Genomic DNA, 20,808 nt, shown 5'->3' on the forward strand with positions numbered 1-20,808 from the left:
TTGGATCGATTGAGGTGGAGACAGGGCTACAGTCTACAGATATTGTGAGCTGTATGAGTTTGTAAGAGACTGTGCCTCTATCCTGGTTCATGCCATCCTAAGGGGTTGGCTGATGTGTGAGGGCACCCTGACATGGCATATTTACATGTATAGACAACATTTAGTTCAATGTATATGTATGCATAGAATTCCAGGTCATGAAATCCAAGAGTTTGGTGACCTTGTACAATTCATTGTGTCTGTACGTACATCTTATTCTGAGTTTGTGTTACAAGTATACATTGTCTAGTCGCATATTGTTTTATTGGGTGTATATAAGTTCAGTTTGTCTACTGATAATTTAGGGTGTATAAGGTCAGTGTACATCACATACATTTGTATACATACATGTAGGTATTGAAGAATTCCATGTCATGAAGTCCTACGCTCTGAGTCTGATGTCCTGAGTTGTAAACCCAGTACATGCATTATGAGTAATGAGTATGCATTAGATAAATGTCATGAAATGCAGAAGTGTTGTTCACCTCATGGTAACCTTTGCGTGCAGTTCACCACAGTCAAGAGTATGAATAGAAAAAAGTCCAACAGTACGCAGATGACATACATGTGGTTCACCTCATACAGGATTGTAACCTCTGCCTGCCTGCTCAGAATTTTTATGGCAACAAACTTCTCACAAGACATGGAACTTTAAAGTTTGGGTACAGTGTATTTGACAGTATGATATACTTGTACTCGAATTTTGAAAAATCAAACTGAGTATATATGAATTTAGTACAAGAGTCTTAGACCAACAGTATAGTTAAGCTCATTGTAATTATTATGTTTGTGTGCAGTCCATCGTAGCATGTTTATCACCAAACTTTCTCAATAATTGCACTTGGGTGGCAAAATTAAAGAAAATGACGCAATGAGTATGAAATAAATACATGTATGTAAGTTTGGGCAGCTGTCTTGTATACATTTGTAGTTCAACTTATTGTGACTTTTACATCCTGTGCTCTGTTTTATGATGCCAGACTTTTTACAACTAAATAACTAATAAATTTTTAGTATTATTCTTGTGCTGATACATTTTGTATCTCTTGACAATGTGGTATTTATGTGTCTAGAAAACTTGGGGTTCTAGAAAATTTGCAGACTTTTTCAATTTCAAATTCAGAAGATCATATCAAAATTCTGAGGTAAACATGAACAAAGTCAAGTAACCATTGTAGAATCACCATGACCTTGATGTGGACCTCTTTTCCAAACTTGTTATTATTATTAAACTTTATTTCGGAGCAAAGAAAAGAATGCAAAAACGTTCATAAACACCCCGTAGGTAAAAATACACACAAAAACATGTCTACCACCCCTCTTAAAATAATTGTGACTTCAAGTACTCTTCAAATTGAAATAGAAGAATTCCAAATGTTTACAAACGCAGCGGCTGTAGACAAATATTATGGTAAAGTCTGATAGGATTTACATTACATATACATGCAAACGTAGATGTACACCAAGTTATTTCAGACCAGTTTATAAGTTGTATTGTTACGAACAGCTTCTCGGTCTTACCCAATGTACGTGAATGACAGAAAACAGGGGACCGACCTGATATCATATTTGATGAAATTTTCACAAACATGTCCAATTTTAGCCAAATTATTTATCTTGAATCGATCAATGCCATTTCTTTGAATTCCAAGAATGGCAAGAGGTGAGGAAAATAAGAAGTTTGTTATCTGCATACTTCATCATAATTTGAGAATAAAAATGTTTGGCCCAGAAACGTGTCATTGTCTTATATTACATACATGTATCTTTAGTGTTAACAGCTAACAGTAATAACTCTCTGAGCTAAAAAAAAAATGTTTGTAGTAATGGCAATAAATGGAAATTAATCCTCTTTCTCCCTAGCGGGTATGTATTTGTATGCAACTAAGTGCATGTGCAAGTTGGGAGAAAAAGGGATATTGAAGCATTGAGATTAATTTAATCTTTAATAGTGAATTATACTTTTCAACTTGCCATATTCAAAATAAAATGATATTGGAAAAGGGTATTGTTTTGACTTCAATATAGAAAATGTTGCATTATTTATAAGTTTATTCATCAAATATCAACATTTCAAGATTGTTTTTCATTAGTCTTAAAATTTAACTGTAATTATTGAGTGATAATATGGCTCAGTGTAAGATTGAACACAATCATAGCACAATAATACAGCTCATCTCAAAATTGACACCAATCATAGCACAATAGTACAGCTCATCATGAAATTGATCACAATCATAGCACGGTAGTACAGCTCATCTCAAAATTGACCACAATCATAGCACGGTAGTACAGCTCATCTCAAAATTGACCACAATCATAGCACGGTAGTACAGCTCATCTCAAAATTGTCCACAATCATAGCACGGTAGTACAGCTCATTTCAAGATTGACCACAACCATAGCACAATAGTACAGCTCATCTCAAAATTGTCCACAATCATAGCACGATAGTACAGTTCAGCTCAAGATTGACCACAACCATAGCACAATAGTACAGCTCATCATGAAATTGACCACAATCATAGCACAATAGTACAGCTCATCTCAAAATTGTCCACAATCATAGCACGATAGTACAGCTCATCTCAAAATTGACACCAATCATAGCACGACAGTACAGCTCATCTCAAAATTGTCCACAATCATAGCACGATAGTACAGCTCATTGTGAAATTATCCACAATCATAGCACAGTAGTACAGCTCATCTCAAAATTGACACCAATCATAGCACAGTAGTACAGCTCATCTCAAAATTGACCACAATCATAGCACGTTAGTACAGCTCATCTCAAAATTGACCACAATCATAGCACGGTAGTACAGCTCATCTCAAAATTGTCTACAGTCATAGCACAATAGTACAGCTCACCTCAAAATTGTCCACAATCATAGTACAATAGTACAGCTCATCTCAAAATTGACCACAATCATAGCACAGTAGTACAGCTCATCTCAAAATTGACCACAATCATAGCACGATAGTACAGCTCATCTCAAAATTGTCCACAATAATAGCACGATAGTACAGCTCATCTCAAAATTGTCCACAATCATTGCACGATAGTAAATTTATTATGTTAGCGAGTCCATATATAATTGCATATGACGAGAAACATAGTTTGTCCTTTGTGACCTTTCAATGCAGTCTATTTCCATTAGGTCTAACTATCTTGGGATGCGATAGTCATCACAAATCCTTCCCATTAAGTGATCTTGGTGATTGAGTCAGTTATATTGTATGCTAGATTCCATTCCTGCGATAAAAGGAGCTTTCTTTCTTCCTCATAAAGTAGGTCTGTGTCGTCATTTTAGATTACTGATTTTACTCACCCAGTCAAAAGGAATATTTACAGTGGTGTTCTCTACAAGACTTCGTCAAAGTTTATTAATTTTATTTGCATATGAAATTATGAATACATTCTTTTGTTATGTTGTTTGAAATACCAAAATCATATTTTATGATAAAAATGAAAATATTCCCAGGCTTTCTGGACTTGTCAGCTCATCTGTAAATATATTATTTTTCCACTGTTATTTATTGTTGTATAGTCAAATGTATGCAAGTATTTTACTCAACTCTTCGATATACACAGTAATTTGATTGTAATGTGATTAATGTGAATGTCTACTTTTCTCTGTGGTTGCCTGAGTTCTCACGGGAATTTCCCACAGTATACTAAAAAAAAAGTATATAACAGTGTACATGCATTGTAATAATGCATCTTATTGTTAGGGAAATGGGTTTCAAACTGAGATGGCCTGAAGGAGAAATACTAAAGAGATGTCAAATATTTTTTGAGTGGTTTTCCAAGTCAGAAACGGTCGTTCTGTGTGATATCGCTTTTGTGTTATTTGTAATTTAGTTTGTATATTTGTGAATAATTTAATATTGTATATGTCTTCTTAATTGCATCACAGATGTGGACAAACTTATGACAGGGATAAGAATTGATGAAGCTTGTGGACAATAGATTTACGTATGATCTATTTATTATTAATTGGAATTTGAAATCCTGTGATGAGTAGTATTCAGTGATACAGTTATTGAATGTATGGGTGATGGATCATATGCTGTGATCCCGGGGAGGCTACTCCCCTTATTTGACTATTATACGTATATGTGCCATCCTTTGGGGTGCGTTTTCTAGCCCTTTGGCCTAAAATAGGGTCTGTTTTTTTCAAGCTGAGAGTCTAAACGGGATCCAGGCTGGTGATGTACATTTGTAATCATGTGTTCATCATAGCCAGTACTTGTATGTCATAATGCTATTTTTGCTAAAGTTGGGATGATTTCCTATGCAAGCTATCAGGATTTTGTGTGGAAACCCTGGTAATATAACTTACGCATGTTGTAATGCACAAACAGTTCAAAGTCTTTTTTGCAGTGAGCTTTCAATCTGTCTAGGTCAACTCATGATCCTCATCAGAATGACAAATTGAATAGTTACAGCTTACCACTAGCATGACTACATTGTAGGTGGTAAAATGACTTGGGAAGCCTTTTACCTACATTTGTAATTTGACTGCCTTTAGCAAAATTGTGTTCATCGTGGCCAATACTTGCATGTCAGTATGTTGGGTTTGTAATGATTCTATTTAATTCAATCATTCAATGGACATCTTGGTAAAATAGATTTTACCTATCTATCTACCTACATGTACTGATTTCAACAAAAAAGACTGGTGGGGAACCCCGGTTAAATAGTTAGGAACTTGAATGGATTTTGCCTACTTACTGTTTTCAACAAAACACTGGTTTGGAACCCTGGTGTTGCCACAGAGTTCATATAAAGTGCTTCAATCAGTATAAAAGAAAATGCATCTATCGGTTGAATCACACGAAAGGGGTAATAAATGAATGTTAAATGTTGATGTACGATGTATGTATAGCAATGTCTTGTCTCTAGAGTCAGTGGTGAATCATAAAATTGATGACTCACATGAGGGCACATTTCAACACTATACTGTTCTCTCCCAAAGATAATGGTAGAGTCACATGAAATTAGCATAACAAACAGACACATTGTTATGTTAATTTAGCCCTTACCGTAATCTATGAAGGCCTTGGGGAACTATGGAGTGTAGAACAGTAAAATAACGTGACCATGTCCATGTACAGTATAATATTCTTGCAAGGGGAAAACAAGATGTGTCCTTATAATTATACAAAAAATGTACATGTCTATATTATTATATATACATTGTTTCCCTGATATTTAGCCATATTTATTGAAAGGAACTCTGGTAAAAAAAATCTTGGAAATTGAATCACTTATATTCTGCAAAATAAATATGTGTACAAACCATACATGTAGATAAATGAAATGTCTTTCTATCCCATGATCATCATATCCCATCTGACTTTTAAATTCATGATATTTATGGGAATGCTTAATAATTTAGAATTATATATTTTTCATGCTGATTTCTTAGAAAGCAAAATCCCTCAGAGATTAGATTTATGCCATCAAAAGACTGTGTTGAAAGCTGATGTAATTGTGTTACTGTTAGTATATTTGAAAATAATGCTATATTCTTGTTATTTTTACCAAATTTTGTGGCCATTGAAAACACTGATATCACTTTACATGTAAAAGTAGAAGTCATTCTCCTGTATGTGCGTGTAGAGTGAAATTCATACCATCTCGTGATAGATGATGCACATTTCAAATATGGCATAGACTACATCTTGTAGTTCTGGATTATTGTTGAAACGGAACCAAAGCCAGGAAAGGTGTAGGGTGAGGTAATCTTGAATTCCAACAAAATAAAATGATTTATGGATGTTAGCTATTATAGCATGTCTGTGAAATGAAGTCCTATAACAGAATTGCCAACCATGTGTTATTTTATGATTTGTGTGCAGTGAAACGAAACAACTGGCAGAAAAGTCCGGGTACAGTGTAATCTTGAAGTCCAACAAAATAAAATGATTTACAGATGTTAGCTATTATAGCATGTCTGTGAAATGAAGTCCTAACAGAATTGCCAAGTATGGTATTTATAATTTATATACTGTGAAATGAAAACAAATTCAACAAAAGATAATGGTATTCTTGAATTCCAACGAAATAGAACATTTATGGATGTTAGATATTACAGTACAATATATATTTGTGAAATGAAATTAGATCGTAACTAAATTGTCAACAATGTGTTATTTAATTGTATGTAATGAAATGAAAACAAACCTAGAAAAGATAAAGGTAATTGTGAATTCCAAGAAAATAGAAAGATTTTACGGATGTTAACTTAGAATTAGATATTACAGTATGTTTTGTGAAATGAAATGATAACAGAATTGTCAACCATATAACTTTTCACTATGAAATGAAAAAAAAAACCCAGAAAAGATAAAGGTAATCTTGAAATCTGAAGGAATTAAAACGATTCATTGATATTACAGTGTACCATTGAAATGAAGTCGTCACTGAAAAGGCAACCATGTGTGTGATGTTATGTAAATGTATATATTACATACTAAGTGAAAACCGTATATTTAAACTAACCAGATACTGGTACATGTAATGCTAATCTTAGCTAAACCATGAATGTGAGGTCAATGTACACGTTTGACGTCATATAGAGTTGAGATGAATTGAAATGAATCTGTCGGAATAGGTAATGTACATGTACATGTAAAATAGACAGACTTACAGCAGTGATCATATTCTTATGCATTCTCGCAAACCAGAGCATATATTCTGAGATAAAATTCATCAAAATAAAGGGGATACTGATAACTTCTACTTTTCTGTGTAATTTGTTGAATAGAAGCCATTAAACGTACAAAGGGGAAAAAATAAAACCAATACACTGTAACACACATCAACAGCAATATAGTGTAATATTGTATTACATTTACAGTGCATACATTGTTGTGCACACTTACACTATAATACATGTGTGACCAGCTTCCTGTATCTAGGTTTCAGATATCAGATATGTCTCAATGCAAGTACATTTTGTATAGTTCACACACACACACACACACACACACACATAATGAATAATAATGTTGGTGTTTTATATAGCGCTTTCCAATTTTTACCCCTGGCACAGATCTTTAGTGGCACAATGGACCTTTATTCCTCCCTCATACAATCCACTGCAGCCTCTATTAGCACATAGGATTAAATCATTCACATTGCAACCTCTATCCTACCAGGTCCCCAATTATACAGCTTGGTTGTCTGGGGCACATTCGTGGTTCTAATCTTGCCCAAGGACTTTAGCCATTCAGAAACAAACAGCAGGGCTTGAACCTGCAACCTGCAGATTCCAAGATGATCACTCTAACCATTCGGCCCTCATCACATACACATCATGTACACCCATGCTTTACAAATGTACATTCAAGTACAATCAAACCCTTGTTTAACTTTAGTCACCACTGTACAAAAAATCTGTTCCCTAATACATTGTACATGTAGCTATCCCAGACGTTTTTTTGATGGAATGTAATTAGTATTCAGTCTTCTGTAACATAGGATAAGGAATGGCGTCACCATACTTTTTATGCTGTGTAGTCAATTTATTATAGGAAGGATGTGTGAGCAGCTTTCACTTTTATGTTTTGACACCATTGTTTTGCAGTTCTTTTACTAACGGACAATTGATACATTTCTGTCTGTGGCAAATACATATCATGTACTACATGTATATTGCGCTAGCCAAGTTGTACACATTGAAACAGAAAATGTTGAATTCAATACAATATACATGTGTACAAGCTTACATGGGGATAATTGTATTATTCTGCAATATTTTTCTTCATCCATCTTGGAAAATAATTGTGACCTAGGGTTTTGTCAATACTGGTATTTGACTCATAGTTACAAGGTCCCTTAAGTTATATATAATTAAGAGCCACTTAGATTTTAGGAGAGCTGTTGGTAGTAATTTCAAATTCAAAACAGATGTCTGTGCTTCCAAGGGCATAAACCTTGGCTTGATGTAGAGAGTTCTTGAGATAGTGACACCAAGACAAGTCTGTTGGCTTGGTGTAGAGAGCTTCTTGAGATAGTGACACCAAGACAAGTCTGTTGGCTTGGTGTAGAGAGCTTCTTGAGATAGTGACACCAAGACAAGTCTGTTGGCTTGGTGTAGAGAGCTTCTTGAGATAGTGACACCAAGACAAGCCTGTTGGCTTGGTGTAGAGAGCTTCTTGAGATAGTAACACTAGGCAAGTCTCTGGGCTTTGTGCAGAGAGCTTCTTGAGGTACATGTAGTAACACCAGGAAAGTCTCTGGGCTACATGAAACTTGTTTTGACAAAAATTTGTCTTTGTATGTTACAGATTTACTTCAGTGTACCAATGAGCCAAACGTGAACATTCTACAGTTAGGAGATTTACTGGTTGAGAGAACCGCTACAAGTACAAATTGGGTGGTTGTATTCAAAGCACTAATCACATCTCATCATCTTATGGTGTACGGCAATGAAGTAAGTCACAACTTTCATATAGTTTGTGTTTCAGTAGTCTTATAACAAGACCTCGGATCTGTGATCAGAAAGGTGAGGCTGGGTGTTAAACAGTAGCTTTTCAAAAAACAAAGGCACTGGGCCCTTGCCCATGTGAGGGCGCTGATGCAGCTCAGCGTGGTAGTAGTGGATGTACACAAATATACATGTAGTTACGTGAAAACAAAATGTTTGTCATTTATGTAATAATGTTATTACTCTGTGTTTAATATACCATTATCTTGTTCTTCTTTTACAGCGATTTGTACAGAACCTGGCCGCCAGGAATCATTTATTCAATTTGTCAAGTTTTCTTGATAAGACTGGTACGCAAGGTAATTTAATCTTCCTGGGAATTAAGTGGAATAACATTGAGTGTTTCTCTCACACAAACACACACACACACACACACACACACACACACACACACACACACACACACACACACACACACAAATAATCACTAAAACTGTATCCCTTTCACTATCAACTATCATCAAAAAAAAATCATAACACAATGAGAACACAATCAGTGAATTATGCTGTAATTGTCTTGTCCTAATAACTCCTAATTGCTTGCTACCTTCTATGTAAACTTCATAAATATTCATTGTTCAACCATTGCATATATATTTCTGCTGACTCCCATGATGCAATGTGGCCCACAGCAAAGATTCCCAAATGTGTGACAACTTCAACGTGATGTTTCCCTGAAATTGCGTGTAATGTTGAATAATGTAATAATATTGTATTGTATGTCCAAATTGTACAGTTTGTATTTGTCTCTTTTGTTTTGTACTATTTATATTTAGAGGGCCCCCAGGGGAGATTGGCCTTGGTCAATTGGGCTACCCTTTTTAAATAAAGTTTATAAATAAATAAATAAATAAATAAATAAATAAATCATGGAATGACTTTCCAGAACACTAAGTTTTATGAAATTGCCTTTATTTCCATGAGTGGTGGACCCCATTACAGGACAAAGGATATTTGTGTATTAAATCTACAATTTCATTTCATTTCATTGCTACTATAGGTTATGATATGTCAACATATATTCGTCGCTATTCTAAATATCTTAATGAGAAAGCCGCCTCCTACAGATCAGTAGCATTTGACTTCTGTCGAGCAAAAAGAGGGTAAGTTTACTTTTCATTTTTAAAAAACATGATTGATATTTCAAAAATGTTGTTCATGACTTTTGCAAGTAATTTGTACCATCATAGCTTGTCCATGGCACAAAAGTCATTTTGGTCAGCGACTCCTTTCCATGTTTGTGTTAGAAGCAGATTGCCAGACTTTGCCAACGCTGCTAACAGCCTTATATGTAGACAGTACAATATACAGTAGTTAATTAATTGCACTTCAAATATCTACCCATGTCTAGGAGTGAAATCAGTGACTATACAATGGTCCTGAATTTTAGAATGTACATATTTAGCCTTATATACACATGAAAGGGATACATTTGTAAGTGCTTTACAATTAGTTCTTATACTTGTAATTTATCTATTGTAGGAAAGAGGATGGACTTCTTAGAACAATGGGATCAGAGAAGGTAAGATAATTATACATATTATTCCCCAATATTTTTCCTCATTCAACCAAAGAAAATATTAACAAATAATTATACTTATGTAAGCATAATTTATGAAAAATTGAGAAAAAATAATCATGGTGATTTGGTACATTTCAACTCATATTTAAAAAAAAACACGCAGAATGAGTGACATCGATGTGAGTTGTTGTGACTTAGAATGAAAAAGATGGTTAAACCACTTGCCTCTTCCCACTCTGCAGGGTTTGAGCCCTTGTTTGGGTTTGATTGATTTTGATTAATTAAATAAAAAAAGAATGTCGTTCAGGTTGACTCTACTCAACAATGTAGGTTTTCCCTGGTCACTCCAGTCTCTTCCTGCACTAACACTGAACCCATAGCATGAGGAAAAGCTGCCCTCACTAGACTTCTTGGGAGAGAAACACTAAATTAAATAATATGCTTTAAGAAACCTATCTGAATAAAGATGAATAAAACCATACAGCTCTTTTCAGGACAACCAGGTCCTCATAAAAGAGAACTACCAAGACATAACCTTGAAGAGGAGAAAAGAAACCATATATATGGTGTAATTATTACTATTAGACAAACAATGGAATCAATGCAAACATATATAGTGTAGGTTAAAGCAGCTACGCTGTACTTCTGTGTTTCATGACCTGCCTGACTATATTTCTTGAATCTGACCACACCTTTTTGAGAAAAAAATAATGCCCTTTCACATGCCATGTTTTCTTCCGTAAGTAACTATATAAGTTTCTCTCTATATTGCAATACAGCTGTTGCAGACAATACCAGTTATACAAGTCCAATTGGATGCTCTACTAGACTTTGAAGTGAGTATAACTTTGTGTCACTGTTACCCATATTATCCTTTTTGATGTACGGTAGTGAGGATTCCATTTCCAAAGAATTTCCACTTTCTAAAAAGCTACCAGATCCTGAAAAGACCCTAAAAACCTAGCATGTAGTGTGAAAATGTTTATGTTAATCACTTCCTATATGCAGAGAAACTCCTGAAATGTCAAAGGACTCATGGAAGTGATTGACTCCTAGAAACTCCTTGAAAATAAATTAACTGATTGATCGATGTTACTGTCATCAAGTGTTGATTAGATAGGAAATAAACATGTATTTAAAAGTAGGTATGTTGACAAATAAAATGTAATTTTCTGGTTTACACTTGGAAAAAAACCAAAGTTGATCTGAATACTTAGGACTGCAAAACTGATAAAAAAAGCTCCTGGAAAGTTTTGATTTGACTTTAACTTAAGTGTATGAATGATGATTTAAATGCATCATAAGAAATACAGCCTTCATCTATTATATGTACTAGTTGATAGAATGAAATATATACATTTAGTGTCTTGCTTTCGCATGTCATGTGATGGGTGAATTAACAAATACTTGAATATTTTGATTTGTTTCAGTGTTCCACAAATGAATTAACCAATGGTGTCATAAACAGTGCTTTTCTTCTCCTCTTCAAAGATAGCATTAGACTTTTTGCTTGTTACAATGACGGCATTATTAATCTACTCGGTGAGTATACAATATATTTGCAATTCTGTGGATCAGACAGCAGTCATACTGTGTGGGAATGTGTTGGTAGTCATAAGTAAATGACTATGTTAGGCTGGAACAGAGCAGAAGGGACTGTCACGTGGTGTCAGGGATATTCTGTATTATCAACTATTCATCACAGCCTGAGAATAGCACACTGTACTATTACATGTAATCAAAGAGTATGAAGTCAATGTGTTCTTTGTGGTGTTAATTAAGGGCCTGCATTTACTTTGAGTGTGGGGATGCTTATGTCTGCATCAGTGGGATGTCTGTATATGTTGCTAGATGTATGTGTAAGTGTGTTGTGTGTGCAAATGGATAGATAGATGGATGGATGCATGGATGGATGGATATTGAGGAGAGGAAAGGAAAATGACATGTAAAAGTATTATGTACATGTGTGTATGCATGTATGTGCACAATGTATTTATAGTAAGTGTGTGTGTATGCATGTATGTGTGTATGTGTATGTGTGTGTGTGTGTGTGTGTGTGTGTGTGTGTGTGTGTGTGTGTGTGTGTGTGTGTGTGTGTGTTTACTCTGACAAGTATAACCACAACACCATGTGATCTACTTATATTTATGCTCTGATTTTATAACACTTTCATAATAGAAAAATATTTTGATATGGCCAAGAAGCAGTGCAAAGAAGGCCTGGACATTTACAAGAAGTTTTTGATCCGAATGGAAAGAATGTCAGAATTCCTGAAAGTTGCTGAGGTAGGTATTATAGCTAGAAAAACAATAATAATTATGTGACTATGATTCCTTGACATTAAGAATGTATGGTGACAATATACCAATGTGTATGATTATATATGACTTCACAATACGCTATATTCTGCTAACCCACCATAGTCATTTTCAAAAGCAACATCATGTTAGTGTGCCCCAGATTTGGGAGAATGATGATTAAAATATTCACCATTATGCCAAGTGCATGACGGTTCTTAGAAGGTATACACAAAATAGCTTTAAATTAGATTCATTTATACCTAAAACTTAAACAATTGAAAACTAAGGATCAGAACTATTTGAATTAACCAAGAATTGTTCTCTACATTGACCATGAAATGTTTGAAAGGTTGATTTTCAAAGTGTAACATAGTACTGAATGATTCCCATCAAAATCTGCTCTTTGTTTGGTATGATAATCTCCCAGAAGATCAGAGATAAAGCAAATTGTCATGGTAACCAATCCTCCTAGTAATTATAAGATTAGGGGTGTTATAGATTAGATACGAGGAGGAGAAGAATGGACAAGATGTCTTCATTCAGTCAGTAAAGAATGAATTACAGAGAAAAAACTAGCCAGGGAAGGAAAGGAAAAAAGTTTTATATCACCACAAAAATCAATCAATTGATCAATATCACAGAAAAAATTAGTTATATTTGACCACAAAAATTAATTATTCAATCAACCATTCAATCAAATAATCAATATATCGGTCATTCAATCGATCAATCAATTACATGCTCACTGCTCCCTGTGGTGGAACATCATCCCCTTACTGGCCAAACATATAATCATTTATTTCTCCACTAACTGGAATATGGCCTATTACAGATCGGTACACTTGTAGGACTGCTGGTCAAAAGATCCATTGTAATAATGCTGTCTTTTGACAGGGTTGATTGCTACCAGTTTATTGCATTGTATTGTATGAAATATGGAAACAAATGATAGCTTTCACATAGACATATACCGTTATTACAATGTCATTGCCGCAAGTTGTTTTTGTTGATGATCTTTTTAGTTGTCAGGGTTGATATTATCGACTCCTCTGAAACCAGTTTCATCTTGACTAAAACCATTCATAAGCTTAACTTACAAAGATGCAATATGACACACAATATAATAATATAATATAATTGAACTACCCAACATCTATGATCAGCTCATCATACCACCACCTAGAAGTCAGCTGTGGCTATAGAATTTGTCATATTGAATTGTATTGTAAACCAGGACAGAGTGAAAGAAAGCTACTAAGTTGAACTGTTTGTACATCATAACCTTTGTATTCCATTTTCAATGTGTGAATGCTCTAAGACTTTGCATAGTGGCAGTGCTCTAAGACTTTGTATAGTGGAAGTGCTCTAAGACTTTGCATGTTACACTAAGTGCACAGTTTACCTTTTATATTTTAATGACAATGACTGAGTATTTCCATTTTGTAAATCTTTATATTGTTAACATGAAAATGGGTAAAGATTGATTTGTTAAGGGACGATCGTACAATGTCTCACAATCTCAACAAATGAGGTCAAACTATGATGAAAACTGTAGCGGTCACACCATGATCAATGAAATGTAAAAAGACGATTGTAAACACATTAAAAAACTACCGTAAACCCAGTACCATATCTGATATTTTAGAAGTAAATTTTTATCAACTTATGATGTCAACATCTCAGTAGAAAATACAACAGCTGTTATCATTGAAGGAATGAAAGATTTCCATCGAAATTTGGGTTAGAAGTGTGAAAATGAAGTTCAGCAATCACATTGACACCAGACCCCCTCCCTCCTAAATGAACGAAGTTCGCTCATTGAGCTTGTATGACATTGCGCAATCATCACTAAGAGAAATGTGTGCAGTTAGATTTAATATTACATCTCAGAAACGTGAAATCGTATTTCTTGTGAACTGTATAATTTTATTACTTTCAGAAATCGGCAAGTAGAGTTATTATGCACTTTAGTGCTTCTTTGATAATTATTGAATTTCGTCTTCAAAAAAATATGTTCAAGAGTTTTTCAGTCCTTGTATATGTAGACAGTGCACCCGTATGTATTCCAAAGATGCCCCAAAAAAGTGAACAGACATCATAAAAATGTAGACAAAACAAAGTTTGACAAAATTTATTCAAATTTTTCTCCAAAACCCTTTGTTCTTCTAAATACATACAGCTACCGGTAAGTAGGGCATAGGCATTGTGTAGTTTTACATGGAAACCAGTGTTTGTATAAGCAGATAGTGATATGCATGCAGCCTTAGTCTGAAGTGTGTGTGAATAGTTGTTTGTATGTATGTATATAAGTACAGTGTCATTTGGTTATGACAAGTGTTACAAGTGTTGGTCATATTATTGTGTGCCTCACCAAATGGAGACATATGTTTAGATATTATGGTGTCTATAGGCCAAGGAAAATTGATGTTTCATCCATCTATAGTGTAGCCTTCATAACGTGCTGGATGGTTGACCCAGCATACAATCTCTTAACATAGTCTGCAGTAACAGTATGGAAACGCAGTAATTTGATATAAGCATCATGTGACTTATTCGGCCAATCAGGTTATGCAGATGATATCCATGCAAGCAACTGGATTTTCATTGTGGAGGTTGCAGGCTATGTGGAGAAAATGCTTGCAAGGTCAGGTCACCCATTCGGCCTAGTATGGAGGCTTTCTATACAATTGTGTCGAACACTCAAAGTTTATGACGGTTACAAACGTCATTAATTGTACAGAAACCTGTAAAAGAAAGTATTAAAACAGCAATTTACTTGGTCAAATTGATAGACACCATTTCGTATTTTGGACCAAATGTTGCCTTTGTAACTTACCTATGGTACTCCAAGTCTAAAATAGTACAGTAGTCCTATTGTGATACGATAAGTTACACTTGAACCATTAACAAATAACCAAGACATTACCCATATGCTGTGCTGTACCCTAGATTTACTGTTGATGTACCTGGATTTGTACACTGGTATATTTGAACTTTCCTCAGTGTCGTGTTTGATATAATACAGCAATGTATTTCTAGATCAGATGTAATAACCACTGAACATGACAACCAGTGACAGGCAAGCATTTACAAGTGAACTTGTTACAAACAGGGAAAGTAAATAAATGAGAATTGGGTAACGCTTGATGGTACAGCGTGTAGGAACTATATACAGAGACTTGTATTACATTTCATGGTTTGATATGAACAGTTTTTGGCCTCTTTATGTCTACTTGAAATGCCAAAGGAAATCGAAATTCATTTGGGAATGTGAGCTGTTATGTAAAACGGCAATAAAACTGTCCATGTGAAACCATTCCAACATACTGAGCCAAGTGTTATTAATCCAATTCATTTATTTACTTTCCCTGTTTGTAACAGATTCCACTTGTTAATGCTTGGCTGTCACTGGTTGTAGTTACCCCAGATATTCTAGACTGTAAGATATGTTGTGTTATTCCACCCCATGATCTGTTCTTACAGGGGTTGGCCAATGTGTTAGGGCACCCTCACATGGTGCACCTAACAGACAAGGGTTACATGTATTTCTGACTGTAGATTAGATAGTTTGTTAAGACTTCACTCAAGAAGTATTTTCTGCGTTTTTGTTTCAAAGGTGTTCATGCTTTTGAAACTGATTCATAATTCATATACTGATTAACATGCAAATATGACCCTGTCCTGTTCATACACTAACAATGTACATGCATGCAGTAACTGCATCTTTATTGTAATACATGCAATACATGCAAAAAGTCTATTGAAAAATGTTGATTTAGAGATATGACATGCAAAAAGTCTTGAAATTTGTAGATTTAGGGTACCTGATATGCAAAAAGTATATTGAAATATGTAGAACTGTAATATTCAAATGTGTACATTTAGGATACACAACCTGCAAAAGGTCTATTGAAATTATGCAGAACATGTATTATCACAGACTCTACATGGTATCTTGTTCAAACAGTTGACATTAATAATACACATTTTCTATTTATCCCTAAATACCAGACCCCCCCCCCCCGCCACCCCCACCCCCCCCCCCCCCCCCCCATGAACAAGAAATAACACCAGAATTTCTTTGTCCAGATTGATTGTGTCAAATTTGATGTTAACCTGTATTCATTTGTTTCGTCTACAGCAAGTAGGAATTGACAAAGGAGAAATTCCAGACTTGGCAAAGGTGAGTGGTATAGTTTTGAACTTTGAACTCTAACAGTTTAAGTAATGATACAGAAATGATAGGTACACCTGCGAGAAGTGGTCAAGATAAAAAATAATGCAAGATTTGAGACCGTCGAATATTCTGCATTGATAAGGAATCGTTATTGCCTACCTATTGCCTTCATTTATAGTATAATAACAAGTCATAAATGAATTCTAATTAGCCATGCAATGCAAGATTTGAGGCCATTGAATACTTTGAGCCTTAGCATGCAATATGCATACCAAAACACACTAATTAATATACATGAATTTGAAGCTGTATGTCCTGCATTATGTTCTTGGTTGATACAGTAAACTCTGTGAAAAAAAAACACTGTCAGATTGATTAGATTGCCACTCTTCCTTTGCTAGCAGTATTACAGTCAGTTGAAGGACCAGGAACTCATCCATTTAATAGCAAAATGTTAAAAATATTTATGACTCTAAGGGGTTGTCATTTGAATACATTTGCATAATTTATGTATCAAATATTAGCTTACACATACCAGACCACTTCTCTTGGTGCATACTGTTTTCACAAGGTTAATATTTCATAATAAATTAACTTGTCATCACTAATTATTCGTATCTAGTATATGTTACTCCATGCAACATTCAGCATTGTGTCCCACCTGATGCATGGTTGGATGGATAAATTATAAAAAGTTAAAGACAAAACTCTCTCCCTAACTTGGGGCATGAAAGAGATACAATACTTCATTTATAGGAAGAAATAAGTTTGAGATGTTTATTAATAATTAAATGTTTGGGTTGGGGGGAATTGGATGAACCCTTACTGAGGAAAGGCGAAATAAATACATATATTGTAACTTGTAAGTCTTTCGGTGTGAAATTTATCTAGTGGCTATGTGTAGCTTCAAATTGTAAGATCTCACTTCACAAGAGATTCAAAGCCATGGATAGCCTAGACGAGTATGAAATAGAGATACCATTCATTGCAGCAACTAGCCCTGTTAATTCTTCCTAAATATAACAATGTATTTGTTTAAAAAGGTAAAGAATTTTCAATCCTGACATTAGTATAAATATGCTCATATCATGATCATGTAAACAGCATGTCAACAAAGATGTAGAATTAAATCTTAACGTTTGCCGCAAACAAGCAACTGTACCAGTAAAGGAATATTAATGCATGTATGGATGTTTAAAAGGGAACACCACTCCAGGAAATAAAGGCATTTTCATGAACTTTGGCTTCTTGAGAGTCATTTCATGATTTTGTATCATTTACATTACATGCGATTGTTTTATATGAAGTGCTTATTTAACCGCCAAATAAAGACAGTCATGAATATACAAGTTCTGCAATTACTCACCCATGTCTGCTGACTCCCATAAGGCAATGCATGTCCATGGTGAGAACCTCTGCTGAACAATGAATGAGGAACAAGTTTCAGCTCGATGTTTCTCTGCAGTTGTGCATAATAATGTATGTGATTATGAAATGCCTCTCGTAAACCCAAGGTTTACAAATTAGTTTATTTCCTGTAGTGGCATGATTCCTCTTTACTTTCAAACCTACATTTGTTCTGTTGTGATCCTGTTGTGATTCCCCTATCACTATACAGCTATACACTCTTCTTTCATTTGACAAGCGAAATAAATTTAACAGAAGTGGACTAATATTGAAAAGCCAAACTTTTACCTCGTAATGTCAGCCTCAATATTGTCTTTGCTCTGTCCCCAACTTCTTGGTATTCCAAAGTGGTGAAATATGTATTGTCGATAAAGTATGCCCTCTAGAGTTGTAAAATAAACCAAAAAAAATGCCAGTGATTGCAAGTGTGTATTTTATCAATCGGAAGTGTAGACTGAAGGACTGATTATTGTTTACATTCACATGTTACAAACTTAGCTAAATGTTATAGGAGTGCTAAAAACGAATGAATTTTTCAGTGTACCTGAAGTATAACACCAATGATAGGTTAATATGTGTCTGAACATTGTGTAACATCCTTCACAGCACAATATACATGTCAGTGCTTTAATGTAACGTCTTCTTGCTTTCTATCTTGCTTACTGCTGTTACTCTTAGCTACCCAGTCTTAACTGTTTATGGCTTATTTGTATTTAAAAGTTAATGTTGTATGTGGCCCTGACATGACAAACCTTTGCTGTTACTTTGTTCAAGAAAAGCGCAGTTGAGAGTTACATGACTGCAGTTGTATATCACGAGTAGCAATCACATGATTAGTGGCGAATCACAAGACTAGCAAAAACATGACTGCTGTGGAAAATCACAAGACTAGTAATCACATGACGACTGCATAGAATCACATGATGAGTGGCGAATCATGTGACTGTAGTCATGACTCACACAGCTAGCAATCACATGATGAGTGCAGAATCAAAAGCTAGCAATCACATGACTGCTGCATAGAATCACATGACTATCAATCATATGACTGCTGCATAGAATCACATGACTCGCAATCATATGACTCCATCAAAGAAATGTAATGTTAGCATCATGAGAATAACTGCAAGCATCAAAATATTTCTGTAAATGGAAAGATGGCATCAAGAATCACATGACTGCTCCAAAATCACATGACTTCCATAGAATCACGTGATTATGCCAAAGAATCATGGCTAATGAAGAAGTTGAAATGAATCTCTGGTGTACTTTTTGTTTGTTGGTGTAGGAAGGAAATGGATATATTGCTAACTTTGCATTTCAAGAAGTTGAAGTGAATCTTCAAATTGTGTGCTGATGTAGGATTTAAGGAAACGTATATGTCACTAACTTTGCATACCAAGAAGTTGGTTGGAGCACTGATATTAATAGCTGTGCATGTGTTGGAGAACAATGCCATAGTTAAATGTCAATCTAACGAATGGGGTGTATATGCTGTATGTGTGTAGGGGAACACAGTAAAAAGTTACTGTTTGTGTGTCTGTTTGTTTGTTTTATTACTCCACAACTACAGGTAATCCAGCCAATACCAGACATGCAACCAGGTGTGAGTGTTTCATTTTACTCCGTTACAACATCATAGTGACTTCCTGACTTGAAAGTTATCGTTAATGAAATTACAAAATAAATTTCTTTACCCCTTAAATTTAAAGCATGCATGAATACAGTATAATTGCAAAGATCAAATTAGGGTAATGTCACCATTTTGCATCAGGAAAACAAAAGTATTAAAAACTTAAAATATGTATTTGGCATGACTTGAATTTTCTTTTTAATCTTTTGCCTGCCTGATTTTGTTCCTATGTCTTTCTTAGACCGATTCTAAAGTTCTACAAGTAAAGATAAAAATTGATGATCATAAAAACAATAAAAGTCACTATGTTGGTCTGTACGTTATTATTTTTTTGGGGGATAATTTTCCACATTTTTTCAGCTTCTCACTGGGAGCACTCACTAACCGTACTAAAGTCAGCCAGCACTTCTTGTTTGATTCAGACTTATCTGCATTGTCATTCTTCTTTCTTTCTGTCATTCTATCTTTACTTTCATTGATTTAACCCCAAATGCAAACTTAGCAGCAAAGCTGTAATGTGCTAATACCACACCTTGTCCCATGTCTGGTTTAGAAGGGTTTCATCTTAACATTGACTTGGTACAGTTGAGTTCTTAAATATTTCATGGAGTACAGGAAGATGCTATGTCATGAGAATTGTCAATTTTTCAATGTGAACACGTGAGGGCGCTGTCTCCAAGGGCAAAAGCGTAAGATACATGAACATGTGATTTCAAAAGCTTGAACCTGGTTTACACTACTTGTAGTATATCAAAGATAAATGAATTTAAGAGTGGTGTACAACCACATGTCTTGTATTGTCTTTTGTCATTTAGAAATTGTTAAATTCAGGTAATCTCGGTACACAAACCTTTCATTTTAAAATGTACAAAGATGCTATTGTCATTGGCAGACTGCAACTTGACAAACAGGTTTTACAGTTACTTACACTCATCAAGTAAAGTTTTGTTTTATTCTTATTACACCACCAAAAGTTATAGAGTGGTTCAAAGAACCTCTGAGTAAGACATCACCTTTTGTGATCGAGGGCTGTATGTCATTTGGTTTGTTTGTATATTTGTTTTGGCATGTGGTCGCACAGTCAGAATTATTAGACTATATGTCTTACCCACACCATAAGGAACATTGCAAGAATGTAAGTATCAAATGTGTTGTACAGTTAGAATATAGCTTTGTAATAATTCCAGTGCAGAATTTTATGTGTACACACATGATTGCTTTAAAGC

General features: G+C 34.8%; 1 protein-coding gene across 10 annotated transcripts in view; it reads left to right on the top strand.

The window, feature by feature from the left end:
• The window catches only part of LOC144433454 (phosphatidylinositol-binding clathrin assembly protein LAP-like), a 78,658-nt gene that overhangs the window by 21,765 nt on the left and 36,085 nt on the right, over window positions 1-20,808 (top strand). For 8 of the 10 annotated variants that reach the window (XM_078121776.1, XM_078121773.1, XM_078121781.1 and 5 more), the window contains exons 2-10: window positions 8,344-8,489; window positions 8,767-8,842; window positions 9,544-9,646; window positions 10,026-10,065; window positions 10,845-10,901; window positions 11,496-11,607; window positions 12,244-12,350; window positions 16,507-16,548; window positions 19,523-19,555. In XM_078121776.1, the coding sequence (XP_077977902.1) occupies window positions 8,344-8,489; window positions 8,767-8,842; window positions 9,544-9,646; window positions 10,026-10,065; window positions 10,845-10,901; window positions 11,496-11,607; window positions 12,244-12,350; window positions 16,507-16,548; window positions 19,523-19,555 (716 nt within the window). The remainder of the gene's footprint in view (window positions 1-8,343; window positions 8,490-8,766; window positions 8,843-9,543; window positions 9,647-10,025; window positions 10,066-10,844; window positions 10,902-11,495; window positions 11,608-12,243; window positions 12,351-16,506; window positions 16,549-19,522; window positions 19,556-20,808) is intronic. The other 2 variants (XM_078121774.1, XM_078121778.1) reach the window with 2 other exon arrangements.

The sequence above is a fragment of the Glandiceps talaboti genome, chromosome 3 (assembly GCF_964340395.1).
Source record: "Glandiceps talaboti chromosome 3, keGlaTala1.1, whole genome shotgun sequence".
Classification (NCBI taxonomy): domain Eukaryota; kingdom Metazoa; phylum Hemichordata; class Enteropneusta; family Spengelidae; genus Glandiceps; species Glandiceps talaboti.